The sequence below is a fragment of the Capricornis sumatraensis genome, chromosome 17 (assembly GCF_032405125.1).
Source record: "Capricornis sumatraensis isolate serow.1 chromosome 17, serow.2, whole genome shotgun sequence".
Lineage (NCBI taxonomy): Eukaryota > Metazoa > Chordata > Mammalia > Artiodactyla > Bovidae > Capricornis > Capricornis sumatraensis.
In genome coordinates this window covers 78,933,405-78,959,524 of record NC_091085.1, presented here as the reverse complement: position 1 = coordinate 78,959,524, position 26,120 = coordinate 78,933,405, and the positions used below count along the sequence as shown (strand labels likewise).

The window sequence follows — 26,120 nt, the reverse complement described above, 5'->3', positions numbered from 1 at the left end:
TAGCGGCCCGGAACTCGCCTGCCTGGGGAGGCCCGTCTGGACGGGAGGTCAGGCAGCCGCCCTGGGGGCTGGAGGGGCGGACCGCCGGCCCACGAGGGCTTGGCCCACAGGAGCACCCTGTGCCGGCCGCGCCCTACCCCCTTCTCCCATCAGGCGGCCGCTCCCCTCTCTGTTCCCTGAGGTCCCCAGAGCCTCTGCAGCTCCGGCCGCGGGCAGCCCCAGTGGGTGCGGACCGTGGCGCCCTCTGCCCACCTGGCTCCAAGCACTCCTGGTTCTGTGCCAGGGGCTTTGGGGACACACGCCTGGGCCTCCTACCCCGTGTCTTGTGTCAGAGGAACAGTGTCTGGCGCTTCGTTTTTGCCTGAAGCGTAGTTGGTCCACACTGTTCTTGCCTCTGCAGCAGGGTGGTTTGGCCGCACACGCATGTTCTTTCCTGTCGCAGGAGGCCCAGTGCAGCTGTCTGCGCTGTGTGCCGTGTCCATCCTGTAATCGCTTCCCCTGCTGGGCCCGGTCCCCCAGCCCACCCCTTCCCTGCCACCACCCCCGCGGCCACTGCAAGCCTGCCCTGGCACGTCTGCGAGGCTGTCTCTGCTTCACAGGTCGTTCGTTTGGCATATTTTGGATTCTGGACATGAACGATGGCACGTGGGATTTGTTTTCCTCTGGCTTGGCTCCGCGGGGTCGCCTCCGGGCCCCTCCGTGTTGCTGTGGCTGGCGCGGCTCCCTCCTCTTTGTGGCTGGCAGTCTGCCGCGCGTGCCGGTGGACACTCAGCCGCTTCCCCGCCCGGGCTGTGCGCGTGCTGCTGGGCGCGTGTCTGTCTGAGTCGCACCGTGGGCTCCGGGGTCGTGGGCCTGTTTTCAGTTTGTTTGAGGAGCCTGCGTGCCGGTCTCCATGGTAGCTGCGCCGGTTTACGTTCCCATCAGGGTTAGAGGGTTCCCTTTTCTCCACACCCTCTCCAGCATTTGTTCTTTGTGGATTTTTTAATAAACTGGTTGCTTTGTAACTGGCGTCCTCTTGATTTGGAAGTAGAAAAAGCTCAGCAGCTCCTTTTGAGGTTTCTCTGACCCAGAAGTTGGCCTTACAGAGTCAGCTCTCGACCTGGCCGGCTTCCCATCCCCATCTCCTCGCCTCGGCCACCTCGTTTCTGAGCTTCCTTCAGCCCCCACTTTCCTTGCTCCCCACTTGCCACCCGGCTGCCCTTCAGGGGCCGGCCTGCTCAGGTAATTTGGGGACTTCTTTCCTCCCAGAAATTGAGGGGAGTCAGGAGGGGGCGTGTTGAGCACCCCTTCCCCACACCCCCACTCCTTGCTGCCTGCCCTGCAGCCTCCTGGGCCTTTCCCCCGTTGTCCTCTGATTCCCCGGCTGAGGACACGCTAGCGGCGGTTTGAGATGGATGAGGGCTCACAGGGTTAGAAAGTGAGCTCTGTGTCGCGTTCTTGGAGGCCCCCTTGGTGCATCTCTTGAGAGCCGTCCCTGTGCCCTGCGGCGGGTCCTGGTGAGGGCCGGCTGCGGCCCGGTGACAGGAGGGGCTTGAGAGAGCAGGCGGGCCGAAGCTCTGCCCTCTCTCTGCCTCGCGCGGTGGTCCAGCTTCTCTGAAAGAAGAGTTTCGTCACAAACATCCCTTCGTTGCCCCCAGGACAAGCTCACAGTAGTGATTTCCCGGGAATGCCCGGCAGTGAGTGTCCTTGGTTAGGAAGAGGACAATTCGTGGAAGGCAGGCCCTGCTGGGCGGGTCCAGCAGCACCGGGAACCGGGAGGGCCGTGGGCGGGGGCCTTCACCTGCCTCCCTGAGTGGCGCTGTGCCCTCTTGCCCTCTCCCCGACCTCGCAGTGAGTTCACCAGGGGTGGGGGTGGCCAGCCAGATTTGCATGGAAATACCACCTCAGTAGTGCAACAGCAGCAGGCCGTGGGAAAAGCGGAAGTGCTCCTCCAAACAGAGCCGAGACTGAAGCGGCCCGGCCCTCCCGGGCCTGCTTCCGAGGTGCCCTGTGACGCTGGGCAGGCCCCGCTGTGGAAGGGGGGCTGTCTGAGGCGCCCCCCACCCTTGCAGGGTGTACAGCGGGCTGGAGGAGCAGCGGCTTCCGCTGTCTGGGCACCTTCCTAGCTTCTCTCTCTGTCTGCCTTTCTCTGGCCTGGTGGGAGCCAAGCTCTGCCGGCCTTTCCCGAGGGATGGATTCCAGAAGAGGCTGAGCTGGACCGACGGACAGACAGCGCAGTCGCCCTCTCTGCCCCCGGGAGGATCTCAGAGGGGCTGGGGCGGGAAGGGGCGTTGCTCCGCCTCACTTCTGCTCTGAGCTTCAACTGTTTCCTGTTTCTACTTTCAGGACGAATACCTTTCTCTGGTGGCCAGGCTCATTATTCATTTTCGAGACATCCGTAAGTAAAACGTCACATCTCTGGATGGTGTGGTCACCGCGGGAGGGCTGTTTGGACAATGCCAACTTTCTGGGAGCTTCTTCACGGCTTCAGGCTTGGTCCCATGTTTCCCAGCCTCCCGGAGCTTCAGCCTGGACCCTGCTGGTGTGGCCAAAGGGAGGTGTTAGTGTGCGGGGGTCTGTGCTGGACAGGCCCCGCTGCCTGTCTGCTTGACCTCCCCCTTCAAGGACTGCCGCTTTGCTCTCTAGGCGGTTCCTAGACGTGCAGAGTCCACCCTGGAACGCACACTTCCTTCCCTGATATCTGGGTTTTTTCCTTTGACCCACGGAGACTGGACCTAACCGTGTTCCAGTGTTCCTGCCGTGTTCTAACCGTCAGGCTGGACGGTACTGGGCCCAGCTTCCTCAGCACATCCCGCATCCCGGCCTGCGTCCCGGCTCCCCTCGGGACCACTCCGGGCTTCCAGCCACAGCGCCTCCTGCCGGCCCGCGGTGTGCGCCCGCAGGAGGCGGCACCTCCCACACAGCCCGGTGGGGCGGCTGCGGCTCCACCGTCCCTCACCTCAGGCGCAGGGAGACGCCGGGGCCCCGGAGTCCCTGCAGGACTTCTTAGACTGGCCTCCCTCTCTCTGCCATGTTTGGGGCGGCCCCGTGGTGCTGGGAACAAGAGGAGCCACCACCAGGAGGCTGAGGCCTGAGCTGCCTGTCCTGGCAGGGGCTCAGCCTGATAGGCCGCAGGGCCCCTTGGGAGCTGGCCCCGGCACTTCCCTTGTCGGGTGCCCACGGCGGCCTCACCCCGGGAGAGGGTGGAACTGCTGTGGCCGCTCCCCGCCAGCGCCAGGGAGGGCTGGGTCCAGCTTCTAAGCCGTCCTGGACAGACTCTGTTTCCTCATCCAGAAAACGTGGATGCCGCCCCAGAGCTGGCTGGAAGCAGGGCTCTCAGCCCCCGGCCACCCTCAGCCTCCCATGTGTCAGCACTGCTGAGGGTGGGACACACGCGTACACGTGTTCACACGCACACACATGTGTTCACACGCACAGATGCTGAAGCCCTCGACTGTGTTTCGTCTAGTTTCTAGGCAGAGTCGGGTCAGGGTTAGTAAATGACCTCTGGGCAAATGCTTCCTGCGCTGACTTAGCATGGAAGTAGGTGATTATAACATATTAAACGGTTATACATTAAACATTATAAACAGTTTTAACTGTTTACTTCGGTTTCTCTTTCTTCTTTTTAACATAGATAACAAGAAGTCTCAAGCGTCTGTCAGTGGTAAGAGTTTCTCCTTTCTGAAGTTCTTCCCCACCTCGGAGTGGGCGGCAGGGCCGGGATGCTGGGAGCTGTGGGCGGGGTCACTCTGCCGGGAGGAGCAGGTTCCCAGAGGGACGCCACTCCCACCCCCAACCCCGACGCCAGGCCGCCCCGCCCCATTCCTCCCGGCAGACTCGCTGGCGGTGGAGGCTTGCCTAGAGCGGTGAGCTCCCTGGGCGACCACCAGAACGCATAGCGGTGCCCTCAGTGTAGTCGTCCGTGGTAGCATTTCGTAGAGAGTAGCTGTGAATCCACCGTAAGTTACAAAGTTTCTTGGCAAGTTGAGTTATCATTAATTTTATTTTTTAATTGCAAGGTTTTATCACACGGGAGCCCTGTTGATTTAGCCCAGGTCTCACTGAGCAAGCCACCAGTGAAGGGGTTTAGGTGACCCCAGCGCCCAAGCGGGAGTAGCCGCGGGGGGGCTGCTAGCCTTCCTGGGCTGCTCGTGCTGGGGGGGCAGGGCGGGGTCAGCACGCCCGGCCGGAGGGCGTCTAGGTTCCGTGTTGGACTCAGCGCCCTGGGGCGCTGGGTTCTGTGGCAGGGTGCTGCCGGGCCGCTCCGCCTGTGGGTGGCCGTGGGCCTGCTGTGACAGAGCCTCAGCTCCTCCCCGGGCCCTGGCTGCTGCCCAGCATCGCAGGCCTTCCCACCCTGGTTCTTGGGGCTCTTTCCCGAGAGCTGCTCCTCTGTGGGGTCCTGCCCAGACTTAGCAGAGGTGGGCTTCTGGTGCGCACGGGACTTGTCACCTCTCTTGGGGGAGACCGGCCCCCAGGCTCCGCTGACTGGAGAAGGGCCCTCAACACTGTTTTCTCTGGGTCTGCTGCTGTGTCTCACCCCTGGAAGGGGCCTCCATCCAAGAGGGGTGGAGCCCCCACGGACTGGCTCGCCCTAGCCCCAGGCCTGCTGTGGGCTGGGCTTCTGCCTGGAGGGGCCCCAGCCTCTCCGCGTTTGGGGCACTGAGAGCATCAAGCCTGAGGTGGGAGGAAGCGTGGACTCAGTAAGGCTTCCTGGCCCAGGTCAGGGGGCACCACCCTGAGAGACACACCCTGTGCCCCGCAGACCCCATGAACGCGCTGCAGAGCTTGACGGGCGGGCCCGCCGCGGGAGCCGCTGGCCTCGGCCTGCCTACTCGGGGCCCGGGCCAGGCCCTGGGCGGGATGGGCGGCCTGGGCGCCATGGGCCAGCCGCCTCCGGGCACCTCGGGGATGGCCCCCCACAGCATGGCCGTCGTGTCCACGGCCGCTCCGCAGAGTGAGTACACGGGTGGGGCAGGGGACGCGCAGCCTCTGCCTCCAGAGGGCGGGGCCGTGGGGGGCGGCCTGGGGCCCCAGCCCCGGGGCCGTGCTCTGCCTCGGGGCTCCTCCGCCCCAGCCCCTCCAGGGGCAGCAGTCGGCTCCAGGACTGGCCCGGCCCCAGGCCTCGGAGGGCAGGGAGAGGGGCTGCACTGCGCTCCTGGGCCCCTGGAAGGTGCCGAGGAGCCGAGCCCCGCGTGCCCCTCTCCCAGCTCCCCACCGTAACATCCTAGTTGAGTCACCAGAGCCGCCACAGTGCCGTGCACGCAGGCCGTGTGCACGTGTGTGGCTCGGGGAGGTCTTGTCACGTGTGGAACGGAGTCAGCACGCGGAGCCTCCCCGCTAGCACCCGTCCTGGCTTCGCCCTCCAGCCCTGAGCCAGGCAGTGTTCTTGGCCTCAGTGATCTCTGCAAGTGTTGTATCAGTGGGGCCGTGCGATATTTATGGTTTTGAGACTGGCTTTTTCACTTGGCATGATGCCCTCAGAGCCTCCAGGTCGTGCCTGGCATCCTTCCCTGCTCACTGCTGAGGAACGTTCTGGGGCCGCGGTCCTTTCATTCACTCAGCCTTGGAGGACAGGCAGGTTGTTTCTGTTTGGGCTGTTAGGCTAAAGCCAGTGTGAGTGCGCGCGGACAGGGTGTGGTGTGCCCACGTGTCCAGCCTCGTGGCCCTCACGGGACCCCGTGAGCAGGGCCGCTGTGGCCCCAGCGCGGGTTCTCTGCCCGTGTCCTTGGTCCGGTCCCCTCGCTTCTCCGAGGCCGGCAGCACCATCACGCCCCTGGCCACCCCCCTCCCAGAGCGTCGTTTTTCCTCCTTACTGAGTCCTGCCTTGTGACACCTGGCTCCCTGCTTGGCTTTTCACCTTGAGCTCCGTGTCCCCGCTCAGCACAGGCGCACAGGGCGGCTTTCAGAAGGCTGCTCCGCCTCCTTTTCGTGTGATACTCTGGTACACGATTGAATTTCTCTTCATCACAAACTTAGGTTTTGTAATAAAGTACAGGTCTGACCTACGAGCTTAGTGTGAGTCGCAGCCTCACTCCCGAGACCCTTGGCCCGGCGGGGAGGTGCTGGTGCCAGCCTGCACCCTCCCTGGCCCGACCTTGGCCACATCCCCCTGTCAGCCCCGGAGGGGCCTGCGCTCCTGTGCGGCGCGGAGGGCATTGCTGCGGCCCCTGCCCTCATGACTCAGTGCTGCCCCCACAGAACCCCCTGTGACCTCTGGGGCCTGGTCTGCCCGAGGTAGGTGTGTGCCCGAGGGCGCTTGCCACCCTTTTTCACACCTCCGAACGCTGCCATGGAATTCAGGCTGCTCAGGCCCTAGTGCCACGTCCCAGAGGATAGGCCCTGGGTCCAAGGTTTGACCAGGGCACCCAAAGGCAGTCGAGAGCCCACTAGGCACCTCCAGGTGGCCTGGGTTAGTCACAGGAAGCACGCTGCTGACTCCGGGTGAGGCTGGACTTTTAAACTCGGCATATTTTTGTTCCTTGAAGAGTTTTATGTTGTGTGTTTGAGACCAACTTTAAAAACCCCCGTGTCTGGCTTTTGGGAAGATGGGTGCCTAGGGGCCCCGGCCCCAGATGGCTGGGTCCTGGGTGGCCTGTGTTTGGGCTGTGGGGTCCGTCCATGCAGGAAGGGTGTGGCGCCCTTGGCATCCCCAGCTGCGCCGGAGACAGGGCTGGACTGGAGGGGAGTCTCCAGGGCAGGCCCGTGGGGATTGCAGATCCAGGTCCGGCAAGTGCGTGGTCAGCAGGCTTGGAGGGAAGCAGGCTCACCTCCCGGAGGAGCAGAGACAGGATCCACCTGTGGAGACCTTCAGCGCCTCAGCTTTGTTGGGTGTCAGCGCGGGTGCGGGAGGAGGTGGGGTCTGGAGGGAATGAGCGCTGTGACACTGTGTCGGGATGGGCCGAGCAGAGGTGACCGGTCACCGCAGAGAGCCTGGAGGCGTGAGAGGAGAGCTGCTAGGAGCGGAAAGTGGGTGAATAAGCAGGTCAGTTACAGCTGGAGAAGGAGCCTGTGGACTGGAAGCTGCCTGTGAAGGCGTTGCCCAGCATGGAGCCTAGAGGAGAGGTCGTGGGAGCAGGAGGCTGAGAGGCGGAGGCTGAAGTCAGAAGTGCGGCTGGCGTCACAGGGCGGCCCAGAGCAGAGGGGGTGAGGGGTGGCGGCCGGGGGGCCCAGGGCTCCACGCGGGTTCCACGGGCACCACACCCCAGCCAGCCCAGAAGGCGATCTCAACAGCCGTCTGTCAAGGCGGGAGCATTCGGCAGACTCGGGGATGGAGTCAAAAGCCGCTTGTGATGTTAGCGCCCCAGGTACAGAGCCGCCAGCAGAGCCGAGGAGGCCCTCCCTGAAAGGGAGGTGAGCACCGGACATGCTTTCTTTCCCTCACCACCTTCTCTGACCTCTCAGACCCTCCTTCCCAAGATACCAGGTCTAAACAGGCAGAGCAGCATTTTCCATACAAGGGCATCCACGGGCGTCAGGCCACACCAGGGACTCTCAGCAGCTTTGCACCCTGGGGGCTGTCTGGCGGTGTGGGGCGGTCGGGCTGTTGCAGCTCGTGCGGGCGGGCTCTTGGCCTCCGGCGGGCAGAGACCAGACGTGGTGCTGGGTGTCTTCCGTGTCCGGGCGGCCCCCGGCACAGCGTGCTCTGGCCCGTGTCAGGAGGGGCACGGCTGGGAATCCTTTCTGTAAACAGATTATCTCCGTGCCACGGTCCTCGGAGCTGCGCTCCACAGGCCCCCGGTCTGTGATAGGTCGTTCCGTCCAGAGTCCAGTGTGGGGCGCCTCTTGCAGCCGAGGAGATAGATAGAGAGCAGCAACAGAGCCAGGGTCCCTGTGGGGCTCCCAAGGCTGCGCCCCGGGGGCTTTCTGTCCCGCCTCTTCCTGCAGGTGAGCGTGAGACAGACAGGTGCCAGGCCAGGCCGTGTCAGCAAGAGGGGGTAGCGTGGACCCAGGTCTGTCGTGTGCATAGAAAACCTACTTTAAAAAATATTTAGAGAGGAGTCTAAGGTCCTCATATTTAGGGAAGAGGTTTAAATATGGATAAACTTTATACTTTTTAAAGTTAACCACGTATAATAATTGTAAGAGTCGTTGGTAAAACAATAGAAGCAGTCTGTCAATCCCACATCGATAGGAGAGACTGGGATGGCGTGGACACTGCAGACAGAAACCCAGACAGCATGTAGAAATCGGCCCAAGCGTCCAACAAAGTAGAATTCAGAAGAGGAAGAGAAAACGTCAGTTATATGTCAGTGAAGCTGAAAGACTTAGAAGGGGAAAGACAGATACAGATAAGCTGAAAACTACAGGTAATCGCTGTGAATGTGAAGAGAGGCTTTCCTGCTGAGGCTGGATGGAAACGAGAGGGGAGGGTGCAGCTCCTTAATCCCGACGGGAGACCCCTGAGACAGCACCCTGCAGAAGACTCCAGACGAGGAGGCGGTGGGCCAGCCCCTCCCAGAAAGCCAAGCAGGCAGAAGTGATGCGCTGGGAGGACCGAAGGATGCGCCGGGGAGCGCGCTCGGGAAGCGGTCTGCACACCGATGCTTTCAGCTGAAGGGCAGAGCCGTGCCTGCTCTGTGCTTTATCCAGCGTTCACAGTGGCCGTGTCAGTAGAGACGGGGTCAGCTTGGCAGCTGCTGAGGGCTGGCACGAGGGCCTGTGGTGTTGGAGCTGCGCCAGGTCGTGACCACGGGGGTGGCTGAACGTCACCCAGTGAGAAAATGGTGTAGAGCTTAAACTGGACGCTCAGACGGGCGCACACCTCCCTGCGTTAGGATGTTGTAGCTTCACAAAGGGCCACCGTTGCGGGAAATCGGACAAAGGGCAGTGTCTGTGCCGCTCCCCGTCGCTGCTGAAGTGCCCAGAGCTCACGTTGGGCTTCCCGGGTCGCTCGGCGGTAAAGAACCTGCCTGTCAAGCAGGAGACGCAGGTTCCGCCCTCTGCAGCAGTAAGTGGCGACCCACTCCAGTATTCTTGCCTGGAGAATCCCACAGACAGAGGCGCCTGGAGGGCTACGGTCCACGGGGTCACAAGAGTCAGCTGGGACTTGGGAGTTCACGCACCCTTTTTTGCACACTGGGAGTGCAGAGTTCAGGAGTAGATGCGTGGCATCGAATTGGAACATGTTCGTCACCTGAAAAGACAGCATCACTGAAGATCTTGTGAGTGATTATTTCTTCTTAATTTTTTGGCTGTGCCACGCATAGCGGCGGATCTTAGTTCCCCAACCAGAGATCAAACCCACGTCCCTTGCAGGGGAAGTGCCAAGTCTTAACCACTGGACCACCAGGGATGTCTCTGGCTGGTGGTTTTTATCAGCGTTATTTCTAACCACCATGAAGTGGACACAACCCAGATGTCCATCAGCTGATGGACAGGTAGCACAAAATGTGGGGAGTCCGTATGGTGGAGTACTGTGCGGCCCCAGAGAGGAAGGGAGTCCAGATCTGAGGCGCAGCGTGGGTGAGCCTCGCGAATGCAGCGCTGAGGGGAAGGAGCCGGTCACCAAAGGCCCCAGCTGTGTCCGGAGCCGGGGGCTCCACTGAGGCGGGACGCAGACAGGTGGTGCCGTACTGGGCCTCCGGGTTGGCGTGTTCCTTCCTGCCCCTTCATTACGGCAGAGTTTGTCCCGTTCCTAAACAGTGAATCCAGTTACTACAGAGTAGATTGGGCTCCTGTGGAGTGGGTCAGGTTTCTGTCGAGTGGACCACAGTTACTGTGGGGTGGATCGGGTCCCTGTGGGGTGGACCACAGTTACTGTGGGGTGGATCGGGTCCCTGTGGGGTGGACCACAGTTACTGTGGGGTGGATCGGGTCCCTGTAAAGTGGACCACAGGTACTGTGGGGTGGATCGGGTCCCTGTGGGGTGGATCACAGGTACTGTGGAGTGGGTCAGGTTTCTGTCGAGTGGACCACAGTTACTGTGGGGTGGATTGGGTCCCTGTGGGGTGGACCACAGTTACTGTGGGGTGGATTGGGTCCCTGTGGGGTGGACCACAGTTACTGTGGGGTGGATCGGGTCCCTGTGGGGTGGACCACAGTTACTGTGGGGTGGATCGGGTCCCTGTGGGGTGGACCACAGTTACTGTGGGGTGGATCGGATCCCTGTGGGGTGGACCACAGTTACTGTGGGGTGGATCGGGTCCCTGTGGGGTGGACCACAGTTACTGTGGAGTGGGTCAGGTTTCTGTCAAGTGGACCACAGTTACTGTGGGGTGGATTGGGTCCCTGTGGGGTGGACCACAGTTACTGTGGGGTGGATTGGGTCCCTGTGGGGTGGACCACAGTTACTGTGGGGTGGATCGGGTCCCTGTGGGGTGGATCACAGGTACTGTGGGGTGGATCGGGTCCCTGTAAAGTGGACCACAGTTACTGTGGGGTGGATTGGGTCCCTGTGGGGTGGACCACAGTTACTGTGGAGTGGGTCAGGTTTCTGTCGAGTGGACCACAGTTACTGTGGGGTGGATCGGGTCCCTGTGGGGTGGATCACAGGTACTGTGGGGTGGATCGGGTCCCTATAAAGTGGACCACAGGTACTGTGGGGTGGATCGGGTCCCTGTGGGGTGGACCACAGTTACTGTGGGGTGGATCGGGTCCCTATAAAGTGGACCACAGGTACTGTGGGGTGGATCGGGTCCCTGTGGAGTGGATCACAGTAGCTGTAGAGTGGATGTTGGTGGTAAGTCCTGTCATTGGCACCCCATTCCTCCCATGCTGGCGGGGATGGCACCTCCCCCAGCTGCACCCGGGACAAGCGCCCCACCCGTCTGTCTCCAGCCCAGCTGCAGCTCCAGCAGGTGGCGCTGCAGCAGCAGCAGCAGTTCCAGGCCCAGCAGCAGGTGGCGCTGCAGCAGCAGCAGCAGCAGCAGCAGTTCCAGGCCCAGCAGAGCGCCATGCAACAGCAGTTCCAGGCAGCGGTGCAGCAGCAGCAGCAGCTCCAGCAGCAGCAGCACCTGATCAAGCTGCACCAGCAGAACCAGCAACAGGTGCCGGCCTCGTGCCCCGAGCCGGGGCGGGGGGCAGCCGGGGCGGGGCGGGGGCTCCCGGATGCAGGCGGCCACAGCGAGGCGACCCTCAACGGGAAGGCTGGCCAGGGCCGCCAGTCCTCCGAGCACGCGCAGGCCTCCTGTCCTCCCTGTCCCTGAGAGCTCTGGTGTCTGGACACCGTACTAATCGTCCCACACGGGTGGCCGTGTCACAGGAGCAGCTCTCCTCCCACACAGGGTCTTAGTCACTGTCCTGACGGGTTAAGCGTCTCCCACTCCAGCCTGTTGTGGGTTAGGGGAGAGAAGCCCCAAAGGACCCACTCTTGGCCGCCTGCTCCCGGCCTGGGCTTGCGCCTCCTTTCCCACGCTCCTTCTCCCGGGCTGACAGGGCGTCTTCAGGCCCACCTCTTCTCCTCATCCTGAAGCTGGTCCTGTGCCCACTTTGGGAGCCACACAGGCACCCCTGGAAGGGGCTCCTGAGGTCTGTGGTCAGCCGAGCGTTGCCCAGCTTCTCTGGGGCTATACCTACACCTGACCCCTTACCACGCCCTCCGGACCCTTCCCTGGACCCTGCCTTTGTACCCTCAGGCCTCGGATGGGCCAGCATCCGTGGCCAGGGCCCTGTGATGCTGGGAGTCCCTCTGCCCCCGGGAGCGCCGCTGGGCCAGGCCACGAGCTGACAGGCCTGCTTATTCTGCCCCAGCTGCAACAGCAGCAGCTACAGCGCATGGCACAGCTGCAGCTGCAGCAGCAGCAGCAGCAGCAGCAGGCTCTCCAGGCCCAGCCGCCCATCCAGCAGCCGCCGCTGCAGCAGCCGCCGCCCCCGCCCTCGCAGGCCCTGCCTCAGCAGCTGCAGCCCCCGCAGCACCACCAGGCCCCGCCGCAGCCCCCGCCGCAGGCACAGCCTCAGCCTCAGCCTTTGGTGTCACAGGCTCCGGCCCTCCCCGGGCAGATGCTGTACACCCAGCCGCAGCTGAAACTGGTGAGTAGCCGGTGCCACGCGGCCGGGGCCCTTCTCCTGGTGTCCCCAGGGCTGTGGGTGGCAGGCCCTCTTCCGGCACCAGGACTCACCCTGGCACCCCCACCCCGGCCCCCACATGCCGCTCAGCAAAGGAGCGTGTGTCCCACCAGCTGCCGCACCCCGTGGCAGTGCCCTTCCTTCCCGGAGGCACCTTGTCTTCTATGCAGCCTGGCTGATTTGGTGGAGGACAAGGGCATCACGAGGCTGTGGGTGAGAAGGTGGATGGCAGGCCCTGCATTCTCAGTGTGGTAGAGGGCATGCCACCTGCCCAGCCCACAGACCACTCGGAGTTCTGTTCTGAGCAGAGGTCGTGACCATGTTTTTGAGGAAGGCATACGATATTATCTTGTCATGTGAAGTGAAGTCGCTCAGTCGTGTCTGACTCTTTGCGACCCTGTGGACTGTAGCCTACTAGGCTCCTCTGTCCATGGAGTTTTCCAGGCAGTGGTACTGGAGTGGATTGCCATTTCCTTCTCCAGCGGATCTTCCCGACCCAGGGACGGAACCCGGGTCTCCCGCGTTGTAGACAGGCGCTTTACCGTCCGAGCCCCAGGGGAGTCCGTGTCTTGTCGGGCATCTGTGCAGAAGCAGACCCATGTCTGTGAACAGGGACGTCACGTGGAAGACAGCATTGTACCCAGCTGGGGATGCCAGCTGTGTCAAGAGCCATTTTAATGTGTGCTCGCTTATTGCTTTTTGTCCTTTGCTCTTTGCCCTTCACTGGGTGAGGTCGGGCAGAGCTGCACCGGAACCATGTGGTGGGTGTCTGGAGACCCCAAGGCGCAGGCTGCAGCGCTGGGGGTCCTGAGCAGGCTCCCGTCAGCAGGAGCCCGCTGGCCTAGGTTCCCTCGAGGAGTCGGGGCGGCGGGTAGGGCTCTCGTGGGCCGTCAGCACCCTGGGCTCACCGCGGCAGCTGGTGGTGGCTGTGTGGTGGTCCATCGGGGCAGACTTCTCACTGGAGTCGGAGGTAGGGCTCAACTCTGCCGACTCAGAGCCAGGCTGGCGTGGGAACTGCCGACGAGCCACGGGTAAGGGTCGACTGGTAGCAGACGTCAGCCAGGGAAGTGGCGGGAGCCCCTCCTCGGTGGCCGCGAGGGTGCCCCACCCCTGGCCTGGCGGCTGCAGGTCGCTGCTCCTCCCTCTGCAGGTCCGGGCCCCGATGGTGGTGCAGCAGCCGCACGTGCAGCCCCAGGTCCCGCCGCAGACGGCAGTGCCCACGGCCCAGGCCTCACAGGCAGTGGGTCCCGGAGTCCAGGTGAGGGCCCCGCGCCGAGGCTCTGGGGGCACCGCCAGTGCCCGCCACCCGTGGACGGCGAGCTTCTGGCTGGATCGGGCCAGTCCCGGGGTCCCCGGGGCAGCTCCGCCCAGCATGTCTGGGTTTGAGCTGCACAGGGCACGTGCCACGCCCACTCCGCGCCGCCCCAGGTCTTCCCTCTTGCCTCCTTCCCCAGTGCATGATGGGGGCGGGGGTGGTGGGCGGCGTGCTCTCTTCCTGCCTCAGCTCTGAGCACGGAGCCGGGAGCCGTTGCTCCAGAGACCAGGAGGAGCCCGAGGATGGGGTGTCTGGCTCTGGCAGTCAGCCCTGACTTCCGGGACTCACCCCTGGGTGCCTACCCCCCGCACATCAATGTCGATGGATGGAAGGGCCTCCCGGCCTTGCCCAGTAGCAGCCAGTCTCTTTTTCTGGGGTGGGAGGCCAGGCCTTCTCCACAGGCCCCCTCGCCCCCCAGCCTGTGTCCAGTCCTGGCCTTGGTTCTTCCTGTCTCTGCCCACAGGGGCTCAGGAAGGCGTTGACTCAGCAGGTGTGCCGTGGTGAGACCCGTGGGCCCACGGGCTTCCATCCCCCTGTGGCTGTGTCAGCCGAGCACCGTGTCTGGGCGGGGATGCCGCGTGTCCCTTAGAGTCAAGCCTGGCCCTGTGGGTCGACTGAGGGGGAGCGTACGGATGGGGTTCCCGCAGCCTTAGGAGGGCCTCTGTGGCTCCGCGCCCCCTCCTCGGCTCACCCACACGTGGTCTCGTGAAGCAGGCTGCCCGCATCACCTCTGCAGCCAGGGTAGGAATGTGGCCCTTGTGCCCGTGTCGGCCACCTTCTCGGCCACCACTCTATGCCGGCCTCGTCCGCAGGCCTCCTGGGGCTGCCTGCTCTGTTCCCCTTCCCAGCGGTCACGCTGCGTTTGCTTCTGCTGGAGTTGGGGGCAGCCTGCGTGGCGCTTGGTCACTTCGAGGGTGGTGTGGATTTGTGACCTCTGTCCCAGCAGAGTGCAGAGCTGACAGCAGGGCTGAGGCGGGGACGCGGGGTGCAGCGGGGTCGCCCCTCCTCCCGCAGGGTCTGGAGTTCTGAGGACCGGCCTTAGGGACGGGGGGCGTGCCCATGGCCTGCGTGCGCTGGAGGCCAGCCTGGGTGGCCACGCCCCAGGCTCCCAGGTCTGCCCACGGGGTGGGGCGCTCGCGGGTCCCGGGACCTGGTGGGCTGGCCTCAGTGCACGCTCGAGTCTAGCAGCAGTGGGCGTGAGAAGACCCTTGGGGGAATGTCTGCTTCCTCAGCCCTTTGCAGCCTCGGTGGCAGCGGACAGGTCTGACCCAACACTAGGAAGTCAGCGTGGGTGGGGGAGTTGGGGCCGAGGGGGCAGACAGGAAGCGTGGGTGGAGAGCCCGGTTGGCGGCTTTTCTTTCCTCCTCACGTTTCAGCAAGTCAGGCTCTCCCGGACTCAGTCCCCAGGGCCGCGTTGCCGTTCGAGCACCTGTTCTCTGGAGCGGGTCCTGCCGGCCTCAGTCCCCGTCTGGTCTGGAGGGTTTTGCTGTTAGCAGTGGTGGGTGGCGCTTCTCGGAGTGACTCCGGGGCACTTGGGCCTCGGTCCCGACTGGAGCCTGGGACCCGGGTGTCTGAGGACGACTGGGCACCCATCTGGACACCTGGCTCCGGCGGTAACTCCAGCGAGGAGAGTGTCTCGAGGGTGGACTAGGACACAGGCGCAAACCCCGCCCCTCCGCCAGCCCCGCCCCTCCACCGGCTTCCGCCCCCTCCGCCAGCTCCGCCCCTCCACCAGCTTCCGCCCCCTCCGCCAGCCCCGCCCCCTCCACCGGCCCCGCCCCCTCCGCCCCTCCGCCAGCCCCGCCCCTCCACCGGCTTCCGCCCCCTCCGCCAGCCCCGCCCCTCCACCGGCCCCGCCCCCTCCTCCAGCCCCGCCCCTCCACCGGCTTCCGCCCCCTCCGCCAGCCCCGCCCCTCCACCGGCTCCGCCTGCGAGGCGGGTGTTTGGATTCCCAGGCATCAGTCGGCCTCCTCCTCGAGGCTGCCTGGGCGGGCTTCGTTTCGTTTCATCCTAACGGTTTTGAGCATAGGCAGGCCCAGCTCTCCAGGGACCAGCCTAGGGCCTCAGACCCCAGACTGAGGGCTCTCATCAGGGCAAGCCAGGCCAGCCTTGATGCCTCCAGGGGTGCAGTTGACGAGGGGGGCGCTGTCAGCTCGTGCTGGGACACGGCGGGCCGCGGGAGGCTGCAGTCGTCCAGGGAAGGGTGGGCAGAGCCGGAGGAGCCTGGGCCAAGCCGTGCTGGGGGAGCGGGCGGAGAGGGTGGCCTCGGGCAGCCTGGTGGGCCAGGCTCCTGTGAGTGTTCCTCCGTCTTCCCTGACTCAACTGAAAACAGCCACCAGGCAGAGTGGCCCTCAGCCGGCATTTGCGGCACCGGGTGCAGAGTGCAGGCCAGGGCTGCAGAGTGCGTCGGGCGGGCTGGGGGGCAGCTGGGAACTGCCTCCAGGGAGACGCTTGGCACACAGGAGGTGGCCGCAGTGTGCCGGACACCCCGAGCGAAGCCAGCGGGGCCTGCGGAGGCGTCCCGTGCGGTAACGGGCCAGGCTTTTTGCACTCTGCAGGCTCTGCGCAAGGCAGCTTTGGGGGCCTATTCCAGGGCCTGGTGGGCCGCCGTCTGCCCGGCCAGGACTAGCACCTCTCGTGTCTGGGTAGAAAGCGGTTTCCACACGCTCGCATTCCTAGTTCTGGGTGTGTGACCGCCTCCCTCGGTGTTCACAGACAGACGTGGCGGCGTCCTAGTGGGAGAGTGGGGCGGGAACCCGCCGCGTTTGCTCGACGAGGGCTGCAGGGACCGGGTGACCCTGCGCGCTCCGAGCGTTCCCCTCGCTGCAGAGGTTGCTCGGCTGCCAGACCGCAGCTCTGGCCTGGGCGCTGGCGAGGGAGATGCAGGGCAACCGCATGGCACAGCCTCCGCTATGCCCTGCTGCCCGGCTTGTCCTTGGGGCCCAAGGGGTCACGGAGGCTTTGAAAGGTCAGCCCACTCGTCACTGTGCGTGGTCCTCGCTGGCCTCCCCTGCCTGCAGGCTCCCACACGCACAAGGCAGGGGCCTGGCACGTCGTGTCCCCCACTCGAAAGTCTACTAGCCGAGGGCCAGCAGTCCAGCCCTGCCGCCAGCGTGCGGGCCGCGTGTGTGGAGGGGCGCACCGCGTGGGTGTTTGAGAGGCGGCGGCAGAGGGGCTGCGGGGGTGCGCGGGGCGGCTCAGCAGACGCGCCCTCCCCGCAGGTCAGCCAGAGCGGCCTCACCGTGCTGTCGTCGCCGTCGCCGGGCCAGCAGGTGCACACCCCGCAGTCGATGCCGCCTCCCCCGCAGCCGTCCCCGCAGCCCGGCCCGCCCAGCTCGCAGCCCAACTCCAACGTCAGGTAGGCCCGGCCGGGGCCCACCCCTGCCTCTGGCCCCGGCCCCGCCCCCGGCTCACCCGCCTCCCCTCTGCCAGCTCCGGCCCCGCCCCGTCCCCCAGCAGCTTCCTGCCCAGCCCCTCGCCACAGCCTTCCCAGAGCCCAGTGACGGCGCGCACCCCGCAGAACTTCAGCGTCCCCTCCCCAGGACCGCTGAACACCCCCGGTAAGTGGGGCGAGGGGCGGGCACAGCCACGCCCCCCGTGGGCGGGGCCGCGCTCACCAGGCCGCGTCCTGCAGTGAACCCCAGCTCCGTCATGAGCCCCGCCGGCTCCAGTCAGGCCGAGGAGCAGCAGTACCTGGACAAGCTGAAGCAGCTGTCCAAGTACATAGAGCCTCTGCGCCGCATGATCAACAAGATCGACAAGAATGAAGGTGGGCCCGCGGGCCAGCAGGGTGGGCGGGGCGGGGCGGGCCAGCAGGGTGGGCGGGGCGGGGCGGGGCGGGCCAGCAGGGTGGGCGGGGCGGGGACCTCGGCCCGTCTGAGGGTCCGCTTCTTCCCCAGACAGGAAGAAGGACCTGAGTAAGATGAAGAGCCTGCTGGACATCCTGACGGACCCCTCCAAGCGGTGAGCCTTGGTGCCCAGCCTGTGGGGACAGGGCTGCTCCCATGCTCACAGAGGGTCCCACCCAGTGGCCCTCACGGCCTTCTTGCTGGCCTGGCCCCCGACGTGCGGGTGGCCTTGGGCTGGAGACGGTCCCAGTGCCCCTGTGTGCAGAAGGAGCGCTGAGCTCACAGGCGCTGGCCGTGGGAGGGACCGGACCCTCTGAGAGGGGCTCGAAGGCAGGGCCACGCCCTCACGTCCCTTGCGTCTCCCACGGGCCACGGAGCTGTTGAGGCCAGAACTCGGCTGGCACCCCCTTGCAGGTGGTCTGGCCTGAGGACCCTGCCCTCTCCTGGGGCCTTTGGCTCAGGCCAGGCCCCCTTCTGGAATGTCCTCCCTGTTCTGCTCACCTGGGCAGAACGCTGGGCACTGAGGGGTCCTGTGAGAGATGGACAGCCCTCCGGCCTCTCAGCCGTCATCGGGTGGGCGCAGGGGCCTGGCCTGCGTCCCCGCTTGGCCTGCCATGGCGTGCCATGTCCTGGGCGCAGGGCCGCCCTGCCTCAGACTCAGCCTGGAACAGCGCGGGGGCTGGCGGGCTCCTGGGAGTGGTGCCGGGGCCCAGGCCCCAGTTCGCTCCAGCCAGAGGAGGCCAGGCTGTGCGTGGCTGGGTAGAGACCTGGGAGCACTCGGCTCCCTGCCCCCACCCGGAGGGCCAGCCCTGTCTTCCTCCGTCAGGTGCCCTCTGAAGACGCTGCAGAAGTGTGAGATCGCCCTGGAGAAGCTCAAGAACGACATGGCGGTGGTGAGTGCACTGCTCTGCCTGCGCTGTCCCTGGGGCCGTGGGCATCCCTGCCGGTCAGGGCTCCCCATGGCCTGACCGCGAGCCGGAGCCTGCAGTCCGAGGGGCCGGGGGCCGTGCCCAGTGCCGTGGGTGAGGTGAGGACGCCGGGGAGCCCGTGGCTGCGGCCTCGTGGTGCACGGCTCTCGAGGCCCACGGGCCTGGCCTGGCTGCCCCGCCTGTGGTCTGGAGCTTGTGGGGAAGCCAGGAAGGCCGGCTGGGCGAGGACGAGGGCCGGGGCCCACGAGTGGGCTGCTGACCCCGCCGTCCTGCCGCAGCCCACGCCCCCGCCGCCCCCAGTGCCCCCCACCAAGCAGCAGTATCTGTGCCAGCCGCTGCTGGACGCCGTCCTGGCCAACATCCGCTCGCCCGTCTTCAACCACTCCTTGTACCGCACGTTCGTGCCGGCCATGACTGCCATCCACGGCCCGCCCATCACGTGCGTACCCGCGGGGCTTGGCGGGCGGCGGGCCGGACCGCGGCCTGGCCGGGGGGGTCAACACGGCTGCCTCCTGCAGGGCCCCGGTGGTGTCCACCCGGAAGCGGAAGTTTGAAGAGGACGAGCGCCAGAGTATCCCCAACGTGCTCCAGGGGGAGGTGGCGCGGCTGGACCCCAAGTTCCTGGTGAACCTAGACCCTTCGCACTGCAGCAACAGTGGCGCCGTCCACCTGATATGCAAGCTGGGTGAGTGCTGGGCCGGGGCTGGCGGGACCGCCTGCTCGCCCAGCCCAGCCCTCCTGGAATCTGCCCGCTGTCCTCCTCGGCCCACACACAAGAGCATGCGCACTTGCCTGGGGGCGGGCCCTGAGCCTGCACGCGCTCATATCCCCCCCAGGCACGGAAGCCCCCTCCCTCCCGTCCAGCTGCAGCTCCACGCCTGAGGCCCGGAGGGAACGGGAAGCGCGGGAGTCGGTGCCTGGGCCCCGCACTGGCCTCTGCGGGGCCTCTAGGCCCGGTGGGCACTGCCGGGTCATAGGTGGCGCCTTGTGTTTCGCAGATGACAGGGACCTCCCCAGCGTGCCGCCGCTGGAGCTCAGCGTGCCCGCCGACTACCCCGCCCAGAGCCCACTGTGGATCAACCGGCAGTGGCAGTACGGTGGGTGACGGGGGGCAGGCACCCGGCGTTCCTCTGCAAGCCCCCGCCCTCCTGAGGCCCTCCTGCCCTCTTCCTCGGTGGACAGAGCAGGTGGCCGCGCAGGCCCACAGGGAGGGGAGGCTCCCTGCCCACCGCACCCCTGCAGTCCTGAGCAGCCGGCTCAGGGCTGAGGCTGGCCCAGCAGCCCCTGTGGGCCTCTGTGAGGCTCCTGGGGACCCATCTAGGGGACAGGCCCTGAGAACACTCCTTTGGTGCAGCCGTTCCTCCCCGGGCTCAGGGCTGGCCTGTGGAGAGGCAGGCGCTGAGGGCACTCCCCAGCCCAGCTGTCCACGGGAGTATGGGAGCTGGCACCCAGGCCCCAGGCTGGGGAGGGCAGTGGCGGTCCTGGCAGAGGCTCACGGCCGCCCTTCCCTGCAGACGCCAACCCCTTCCTGCAGTCAGTGCACCGGTGCATGACCTCGCGGCTGCTGCAGCTCCCTGACAAGCACTCGGTCACGGCCCTGCTCAACACCTGGGCCCAGAGCGTCCACCAGGCCTGCCTCTCAGCCGCGTAGCCGCACCGCCGCTGCATGTCCGGCTGCCGCCCTCGGGGGGCCACGGGGCAGCTGGCAGCCTCCTCGGCCCCGTGTCGGGCGTTCCTCGACGCTGGCTCCCTTAGAGAGCCCGGGCCTCGGTCAGCTCTTCCGCTTTCCCTCCGCCTCGGGGCCAGCTACACGCTTCCACACGTGGAGAGGCCCCGGCCACGCCCCGGCCCTGCGCGCGCGGGCTGCTGTCTCCTGCAGGGCCCGTGTCTACTTGGCACTGTGGGGTCCTGCGTGAGCCTCGTTTGTGTGCTGGAAAGCCTTCTGCCGTTTCCCGGGGGGCGTGCAGGACATAGGAGACCCTGAAGACGCACGCACAGCTCTCTGGCCACAGTCCGAGGTCGGGCGCGCCGCGGGGTGCCCCAGGGTCGGGCGCTCGCTGCAGGGCCCCGCCACCCTCCTCCCGCCAGGCCTGGCGCCCGCTCGGGTCAGGACGCTGTCCTCAGAGCCGGCGTTCTGAGAGGCTGAGGCCCCTGCTGGGGCGCTGGCCAGCTGGCCCCCTGCTGGTGAGAGGGTCCCCCTTTTTGTACGTGCATCCCCGTGTCTTCTGTGGTTCTTATAATAAATTTATTATTCCTGTGTCTGCCATGGGTCTGTCACTGTGTCCGCCTGCCTCCCTGCCGTGAGTCCGGGGCCCTCTGTCCAGTGAGGGGCGCTGTTGGGGCGGAGCGAGGTCCCCCACTGTGGAGGGGGACGCCTAGACTCCGTGGGGCTGGGAGGACTGTCCTGCCAGACAGGGGTCCAAGCCGAAGCTGTCACTCTGGCAGACGAGGGTGTCCTGCGGCCATCGCCGGGCAGGCCAGCATCCCAGGGAGGACCTTGCCCTGCGGCTATGGCCCCGGCCCTCAGTGGAGGAAGGCGGGCCAGGCAGGGCCGCTCACCAGCTGTGTGTGCCGTGGACGCAGGACGGTGTCGCGCGGGTGCCTGGCAGGCAGCCCCCTGCGCTCGGGGAGGAGCGTGCGGGCCGTGCCTCCGCTTCTTTTCTTCCAGGGCAGCCGCCGGGTCCGGCAGGCAGGGTGACTCCTGGCAGGCCCCGCCCGCCACCAGGCACAGAGCCACCTGCAGCCAGGTGCAGAGCCGGGGTGATGGACGAGGCTCGCGACTGGGAGAAACGAGCTTTATTTCCAGTCTTCAACAGGCTCATGTTTATTCCATAACACGTGCGTGAGAACGCAGGATAGCAAAATACTGAGGGAGAAAAACAGTTCCCAGCCCCGAGACCGCATGCGGTGTCCGCCGCGGGCCTGGTCGATCGGAAGCTGGCTTGGTTTACGCGCGCTGGGGGTCCGTGGGGCAGTCCCGCAGGGTGGTGGCTGGGCCCGGTGCTCAGAGCACCGAGCGGTGCAGCCGCCGGCCTTGCACCGCCTGCAGCCGCCGCTGCCGCTCTGCGAAGCTGGTCTTGAGGCTCTGCTTCAGTGCTGGCAGGATGGCATGCTCTGCCACGGGCGCCCGGCTCAGGATCAGGCTGGGGGCAACGGAGGTCACTGCAGGCACCCTCCCCACCCCGCAGCCCCCGGGTGCAGAGGCTGCCCGCCTCCCATCCTGGCAGGACTTACCATTTCTTAGAGATGCCCTTGGTGGTGACCTTGGGGAGCTGCGTGGCCCCCAAGTGCAGGGCCTCCTGGTCTCTGGAGAAGGGAGTTGGGCGTGAGCCCCAGATGAGTGGGCCCAACCATGCCCCTGCAGCCTCCCGGCGCACCTACCTGGGCGAGCTGGGCCCAGCCTCCTCTGGGCCGGCCCTGGGCCTCTGGCTCCCTTCCAGGAGCAACTTGAGGTGCTGCAGCTGAAGGCAGGGAGGAGAGGCGCCCTGGGTGGGGCGGTGGGGCCCTGGGGCGCCCGTCCCCCTCCCCTTCTCCCCCCTCCCTTCCCCCTCCCCTCCCCCCTCCCCTTCTCCCCCCTCCCCTCCCCCCTCCCCTTCTCCCCCCTCCCCTCCCCCCTCCCCTTCTCCCCCCTCCCCTTCTCCCTCTCCCCCCCACCTCCTGTGCCTGCAGGAGGTTGGCGTTCCACAGCTGCCGGATGACGACCTCACACTGCTGCAGCGTGGCGGGCTTGCGCAGGTGCAGGGGCAGGCCCGCCGAGGGGGGTGCCCCTGGCACCTGCATGCCCTTGTGCTGGCTGCCCACCGCCCAGGGGGACACTGTGTTAGCGCTGTCTGCTTCTTCGTCCCTGAAACAGTCATGAGAGCTGCCAGGGCGGGGGCAGGGCCGGGGCAGCCTGCCGTGGGCGGTCTCACCAGCTCTCAGGGCGGCACTTGCTCCAGAGTGCGGAGGGGGCATCTCCACAGCCTGGCTCCCTTCTAGGCCCGGCTGCAGGCCCACCCCTTCCTCCCCTCGCAGCACACACTGAGGGGTGGGTGTGGTCGAGCTGCCCGGGGTCCAGCGCGGGGTGCCCACAGGCTGCAGAGAAGCAGGGGCGGGCCCGCTGGCCCAGCAGACAGCAGGCAAGTCCCAGGGAGGCCCTGCCCTGGTGTGCCGACCCTGTGCCCTCCAGAGCCCAGCACGGTTCCTGGGGGAGCCCCAACCAGACTCGGGGTTTTCTGGGTGAAAAGCGAGCTAATGTGCAGGCCTGGACGCTTTGCTTCTGTGTTTGAAAGCATCCTTTAGGGGTTGCTGCCAGCCCCTCTTGCAGATTCAGGCCAGTTCAGGGGGCCTGCTGGATCCCGGGGAGGGGAAAAGGCAGTGCCCACCAGGTGGGCCAGCCCAGCCTTCAGGAGCCTGCTTCCCACTGGAGACCGTTTGAAAAGGCTACGCCGTGAGCGGGTTCCAGGCTGTGAGCCTGCCGAGCACACTGTCCCGCGGGTGCAGGGAGCCTTACTTGACAGGCCCCTGCACCCCGAGGGCCTTGTCCACCATGCCGCCGTGAAGCAGAGAGGCGACCGAGGTCTCATCCAGGTCCGGCTGCGGGGGCCCTTCAGCTTTCCAGTCTGGCTTCTTAGAGGACCCCGGCTGGGGCTTTGCCTTACCCTGAGAGCCGGCTGCAGGTCAAACCCAGACAGGGCCTTGTCACCAGGCGTCAGTGAGCCACGTGCGCCCGCGGGGCCCCACCTGTCCCTCGTAAAGGGCACAGGGGAGCAGCCTCCTTCTGGGCGGGGTGCTGGGAGGCAACAGAGGCAGGGTGGGGCAAAGCCCGTGGGGGTCTGAATGTCCTGAAGGGGCCACAGTGCTGAAGGCTGGCTGCCCCAGCAGCTGAAGCAGGGAGAGAGCCCCACACGCCCTGCAGAGTGGTCCTGTGGGCCTTGGCAGAGATCAGGGCCGGGGGGGCGGGGTTGGCCGGCAGCCATTCCCTGACTCTGAACCCCATTTTGGGCAAAATGAAAGTGAAGGCAAGATCTGAGCCCAGCCCGCACGAAGCCTGGAGTGAAAGAGGCACCGTCGGGCAGGGCAGCTCTCGAGGCTCTCACTTGGCTCCGCGTTGGGGCCCCCACCTGCGTCCTGCCTGCTCTGAGGGCTGAGCTGAGCAGGCGGAGGACCCCGGGGCTCCTGGGTCACACGTTCTGCCGCCTTGCACCCCACACCGATGGTCTTCCCTCCAGCCAGCCCGCTGACCTGTCCCCTGGCCCCAGCTCCCTCCTGGGCCTTCAGCTCACAGGCCCCTGGGGACCCTCCTGGGTCCCTTCAGCGTCTCCTTGACCCCCGAGTCCATGGGGCCTGGCTGAGGCGCCCCCTGAGGACCACTGTGGGTGGTCAGCGTGCTGCTCAGCACCCCACGCCTGCATCAGGCCTGCAGCACCCGAGGGGCCCTGCTCTACCCCGACCCCAAGCACAGAGGCGCCGGCGCACTCACCCGACACTGTTGTGTTCGAGATGGACTTGTTGGACTGAAGGCTGGAGCTCGACGTGCTGCCTGTGGGGTGCGGGGGGTCAGCCCACGGTGGCAGGGCCACGCTCCCGTCCCACCCGTTTCTGTGCCCCCTCCACACACGAGCAAGGCTGCCCCAGACCCTGCCAGTCCCGGAGGGAGCCGTGGAAGGGGGCTGCGGCTGGAACCGGGGTCCTGAGTGGGAGCACGGCCTCTCCCCAGGTCCCCTCGGGGCCCCAGCACTGCGTGCCCACATCAGCGCCTGGCGGCTGTGGGGCCCCGCCAAAGAAGGGTCCCCGCCACCACCACCCCCCCCGCAGGCCTCCCAGGAAGAGCGCCCTGGGGGCCTTCGAGGCTGGCACCGCTCACCACTCAGACCGCCTCCCAGTGGAGGCCTGGCCTCAGCAGGAGGAGGGGAGGGGAGCCCTGGGCAAGGCTGCGGGACAGGCAGGGGCAGCCGGTGCAGATGAGGCCGTGGGCGGTTGCCGTGGAGACAGTGGGGCGGCCGAGGCCTCAGGGACCGGAGCTGGGGCTGTGCTGGGCCGGCCTGTGTTTCGGGCCAAACGTCTGGGGCCGCAGTGCACGGGGATGAGCCTCTGGGAGAGTGAGGCTGGGGTCCGTGGGGGCGCGAGGGCGCTTCTGTCCACGGCCCCTGCTGCGCTCTGGTGCGGTCACCCAGGCTGCAGCTGGGAGCCGTCTCTGGGCTAATCTGGGGGCTGCTCTTGAGGGCAGTCACTTGGCACGAGGCACCTGTGGGCCTCAGCCTTACCTTTCTTCTGTGGCTTTCGGTTCATGATGAGCTTGTAGTGGAGATCTGAAAGCAAGCATGGGCTCTGCTCGGGGCCACTCTGAGAGACACGGCTTGGCTGCCCGCAGCCCAGGCCTCCCTGCTGTGGCCCTGAGGAGCCCTGCCGTGTGGACCCGGACACGGCACCCTCGGGTGGACTCGGGGTGCCCCTGGCTGCTCCCTGAGCCAGAGCCCCTCCCTGCATCCGTGACGTCGGCGGGGCGCCCTCTGCCGGGTGGGCCCAGGCTCCGGGGGGGACAGAGCGAGTCAGGATGACCCAGGGGGCCAGGGACCCATCTGGGTGTGCTCGGCTTGGGAAAATCCGTCGGCCTGCCTGCGCGGACCCGGGGCGGGGGATGGGGGGCGGTGTTTCACTTCGACAGAAGGTTTTCAAAGGGGGCGGCCGGGTTTCCGTGGCGGGCGGTGTGGCGGGCCCGGGGCCTGGGTGGCGGAGCCCCGCGAGGCCGCCTCCTGAGGCCCGGCCCGCCGCCCGCCTCACCCTTGTTCTCGCGCTTCAGGCGCTCGATCTCCCCGTGGAGCTTGACCAGCGTCTCCGAGTGCTGCCGCTGCAGGAACTGCACGCTCTTCTCCAAGTCCAGCACCCGCTTCTGAGCCTCGTTGAGCCCGAGCGACGCGCCGAGCTGCCCGGGCTGGGGGACCGCCGGCAGGCGCGGGCGCGGGCGCGACGTGCCCCGGGAGCCCGGGATGCCCGAGCTGCGCGGCCGCTGCCCTGCCGCCACCCCCGCCGCGCTCATGGAGCCGCTGCCGCTGCACGCCCACTCGGGGGCCCGGCTGCCGCGACCTGGCGCGGCGTCGCCATGGAAACGGGCGAGCCCGCGGGGCGCGCGCGCGGCGGGGCGGGCCTTGCCTGGGGGCGGGGCTTCGGCGGGGCGGGCTGGGGGCGGGGCCTGGGGCGACCCTTGACTTCGTGCGGGTGTCCCGGCCCCGCCCCAGTGGGGTAGCTCGCTTGGTCACAGGCCGCCCCTCATTTCAGAAAGTGAAGAGGAACTAAAGCGCCTCTTGATGAAGGTGAAAGAGGAGATTGAAAAAGTTGGCTTAATATTCAAAAGGCTAGAATCACGGCATCCAGTCCCGTCAAGATGAGGAAGAAGTGGAAACAGGGACAGATTTTATTTTCTGGGGCTCCAAAATCACTGCGGACTGTGACTCCAGCCATGAAATTAAAGGACTGCTGCTCCTGGAATCAAAGCTATGATAAAATCAAAGCTAGATAGCATGTGAAACAGCAGAGACATTATTTTGCTGACAATGGTGCATAGGGTCGAAGCTATGGTTTTCCCGTAGTCAGGTATGGATATAGAGTTAGTTGGACCATGAAGAAAGCTGAGCACCAATGAATAGATGCTTTTGAACAGTGGTGCTAAAAAAGATTCTTGAGGGTCCCTTGGACTTCAAGGAGATCCAACCAGTCAATCCTAAAGGAAATCAACCTTGAATCTTCACTGAAGTGCTGAAGCTGAAGCTGCAATACTCTGGCCACCTGATTCAAAGAGCCAGCTCATTGGCAAAGCCCCTGATGCTGGGAAAGATTGAAGGCAGGAGGAGAAGGGGGCCACGGAGAATGAGATGGTTGGATGGCATCACCGACTGGATAGACATGAGTTGGAGCGAGCTCTGGGAGTTGGTGATGGACAGGGAGGCCTGGCGTGCTGCAGTCCATGGGGCCGCAACGAGTCGGACACAACTGAGCGCCTGAACAGCAACATTCCTCTGACAAACCGCAGAGGCCCATCCTCCGTTACAGGTAGTTTAGTTATGT

General features: G+C 65.8%; 2 protein-coding genes across 5 annotated transcripts in view; one reads left to right on the top strand and one right to left on the bottom strand.

Annotated features, from left to right (window-relative positions):
* Positions 1 to 20,307, top strand: part of MED15 (mediator complex subunit 15) — a 43,094-nt gene extending 22,787 nt beyond the window's left edge. The window contains exons 3-17 of one of the 4 annotated variants that reach the window (XM_068989550.1): positions 2,326 to 2,377; positions 3,617 to 3,646; positions 4,745 to 4,936; positions 10,759 to 10,967; positions 11,671 to 11,949; positions 13,136 to 13,243; positions 16,522 to 16,658; positions 16,733 to 16,860; positions 16,935 to 17,069; positions 17,200 to 17,263; positions 17,975 to 18,041; positions 18,356 to 18,516; positions 18,596 to 18,762; positions 19,076 to 19,174; positions 19,592 to 20,307. In XM_068989550.1, the coding sequence (XP_068845651.1) occupies positions 2,326 to 2,377; positions 3,617 to 3,646; positions 4,745 to 4,936; positions 10,759 to 10,967; positions 11,671 to 11,949; positions 13,136 to 13,243; positions 16,522 to 16,658; positions 16,733 to 16,860; positions 16,935 to 17,069; positions 17,200 to 17,263; positions 17,975 to 18,041; positions 18,356 to 18,516; positions 18,596 to 18,762; positions 19,076 to 19,174; positions 19,592 to 19,728 (1,965 nt within the window). In that variant the 3' untranslated portion in view covers positions 19,729 to 20,307. Of the gene's footprint in view, positions 1 to 2,325; positions 2,378 to 3,616; positions 3,647 to 4,744; positions 4,937 to 10,758; positions 10,974 to 11,670; positions 11,950 to 13,135; positions 13,244 to 16,521; positions 16,659 to 16,732; positions 16,861 to 16,934; positions 17,070 to 17,199; positions 17,264 to 17,974; positions 18,042 to 18,355; positions 18,517 to 18,595; positions 18,763 to 19,075; positions 19,175 to 19,591 lie in introns of all 4 variants that reach the window. The other 3 variants (XM_068989552.1, XM_068989551.1, XM_068989553.1) reach the window with 3 other exon arrangements.
* Positions 20,308 to 21,081: 774 nt separating this feature from the next.
* CCDC74B (coiled-coil domain containing 74B) lies at positions 21,082 to 25,128 on the bottom strand. The gene is made up of 8 exons (XM_068990090.1): positions 24,840 to 25,128; positions 24,323 to 24,367; positions 23,539 to 23,598; positions 22,570 to 22,729; positions 21,732 to 21,921; positions 21,459 to 21,538; positions 21,312 to 21,383; positions 21,082 to 21,220 (listed from the first exon to the last, which is right to left on the bottom strand). The coding sequence occupies exons 1-8, from the start codon at positions 25,093 to 25,095 to the stop codon at positions 21,082 to 21,084; spliced, it is 1,002 nt and encodes a 333-aa protein (XP_068846191.1). The 5' UTR covers positions 25,096 to 25,128.
* Between the last annotated feature and the right edge of the window lie 992 nt (positions 25,129 to 26,120).